The 2,559-nt window shown below is 47.3% G+C and overlaps 1 protein-coding gene across 1 annotated transcript in view; it reads right to left on the reverse strand.

Annotated features, from left to right (window-relative positions):
* Positions 1-554: 554 nt before the first annotated feature.
* Positions 555-2,559, reverse strand: part of LRFN1 (leucine rich repeat and fibronectin type III domain containing 1) — a 15,509-nt gene continuing 13,504 nt past the window's right edge. Inside the window, exon 5 of the mRNA XM_015569269.1 lies at positions 555-623. Coding sequence (XP_015424755.1) covers positions 555-623 — 69 coding nt within the window. The remainder of the gene's footprint in view (positions 624-2,559) is intronic.

Genomic DNA, 2,559 nt, shown 5'->3' on the forward strand with positions numbered 1-2,559 from the left:
CAGTCCAATCTGAGCCCTTCCCTGGGATGTTGTTGTTTCGCTTATACTGGAGATTTTGCCATTTTCCCACTGGGCTATGGTACTGGAAGGATTGGGTTTGTGTCTGCAAATAAATGGCTGCTTTCCCAGCGCATGCAGTTGAAAGGAATGAATATAAGCTGAGACAGAGAAATGAGTAGGAAAGTGTCTTGATGGAGTTGAGTCTGGGGTCCAGTCTCTAAAGCCAAGTTCTTTGTGGGTCTACCCTAAATTGTTTCCTTCCCAGTTACATGAGCCAATAAACTCTGCTTTTTAGGTCTATTCTGTTAAGGTATGTTCCTGTGACTGCTACCGAAAGACTTTAATATATGTCCCTGAGCCTGCAGGTGGGGTAAGGCAGCTCCTCTGGGCTCCCACAGTTTCCTTTTCTTCTCATCACAGTCCTATTGTCATCTGTCTGTCCAGGAGGGCCGGTATTATATCGATCTTGGTCACTGCTGGGTCTACAGTGCCCAGCACAGGGCCAGGCCCAGAGCAGATGTTCATACACTCCCCTTGGAAAATCCAATGCCCTCTCATTGCTGTACCTGTTCCTTGGTTTTAAAGCTCTCAGTTTTGAAGAGCATATCATTGGCATTTATTCTCTATTAAACAAAGGGCTTAGGGTTACAGGAGAAAGAAGGTGGTGGATGTCCTCCAAAGGGCTAAACCAGGGACCATGTGGACCCCAAATATGTTGAAGGATGGATGCCATGTTCTGAGGTGACAGTTCCTGATTTTGTTTTTTGGGTTTTTTAAAAAATATATTTTATTGATTTTTTTACAGAGAGGAAGGGAGAGGGATAGAGAGTTAGAAACATCCATGAGAGAGAAACATGGATCAGCTGCCTCCTGCACATCCCCCACTAGGGATGTGCCCGCAACCGCGGTAACATGCCCTTGACCGGAATCAAACCCAGGACCCCTGAGTCCGCAGGCCAATGCTCTATCCACTGAGCCAAACCAGTCAGGGTCTGATTTTGTTTTGAAGGCAGGCACCCCCCACAGCTGGGGTCAGAAATCAGACCATATACCACCCCTGCTCACAACCTTTTTTTGGCTTCCCACAGCTCTGAGAATAAAATCTTGACTCTTGACCACAGACCACAAGCTTCTGCAGAATCTGCTCCCTGCTTGCCTCTCCCACCTGCTCTCCTCCCACTCCAGTCCAGGCACAATGCCTCCAACACACCAAGCACGATCCTTTCTCAGGGCCTTTGCACATGCTATTTTCATTGCCAGGAATGCTCTTCCCACAATGGATCTCTTCAGAATCGATTTCTTCAGCTCCAATATCACCTTTCTTGATACTCCTTCCTCCCCCATCTAAAGTACACCTCCCAGTCATTCTCTGTCCCAACACCCTGTTTTCATTCATTTCAAGACATTTATTTACCACCAGACACGCATTACATATTTACTTGCTTGTTTACTGCCTCCCCCCAAGGGACAGGGGTTTCTTTATTTTATATATATAATTATTTTATTGATTTCAGGGAGAGGGAGAGAGGGATAGAACATCAATGAGAGAGAACCATTGATCAGTTACCCCTGCAAGCCCCCTACTGGAGATCGAACTCACAACCCGGGCATGTGCCCCAACCAGGAATTGAACCTTAACCTCCTGGTTCCTAGGTCGACACTCAACCACTGAGCCACACTGACTAGACCACAGGGGTTTCTTATTTTGTCTATTTTGTTCACTGCTGTATCTCCTACACAGAGCCACATACATAGTACATGCTCAATAAAGTTTTATCGGGTGACTCAGACAATATAGTCAGATGATTAGGTATGCAGAATTTGAAAGCAGTTAACTTTCTAATCACAACTCTGCTGTTTCCTGGCTGTTATGATCTTGGGCAAGCTCCTTAACCTCTAAATTATTTCTTCTTCTAGAAACATAGATGCACACGCTACACATCAGCTGCAGAGTATAAATATGATCATGCTTACTATGAACGTAACTTCCTTTTGTGAATGTTATGTGCCTGGTGCTGGGTTGCATGCTCTTCTTTCAATCTTTATTTTTGAGAGGACCGACATATTACAGATGTCCCTTCCCTTCCCCCCACCTTGCCCATGCACCAGGGAGGGTTTGTGAGCACAGTGCCTAGTATGTGGGAAGCCCTCAGTACCCAGGAGTCATGATGACCAAGATAGATAAGTGTGGCTGGGTCACTGGGTGAGGGAGCCTCCTGGCCTGTGATTCTCTGGCGCCTTTGTCCTTGATGCCTCCCACCCTGTCTGCCCAGATCTTCCCCCTTCCTCCTGCTGTTTCTATTTCTGTCTTTCTCTCCTCCTCCCCAGGCCTCAGGGGGCCCCTGGCTAGCATGAAGCCTCTTCCTTCTCCAGGATCAGGAAGTATTCACTGCAGCGCCCCCCAAGACTGGGGTAGCCCCCAACTGACTTTCCTTCCCCAGCCACAATCCTCTGCCTTAACTGAAACTCCCCTCCCCATACCATCTTCTATGCTCCAAGCAGACCCCTTCTCCACTTCCAATCCCTCATATTCCAGGCAGTAACCAATGTGCTCTTTCC

This window comes from Myotis davidii, unplaced genomic scaffold (assembly GCF_000327345.1).
Source record: "Myotis davidii unplaced genomic scaffold, ASM32734v1 scaffold825, whole genome shotgun sequence".
Lineage (NCBI taxonomy): Eukaryota > Metazoa > Chordata > Mammalia > Chiroptera > Vespertilionidae > Myotis > Myotis davidii.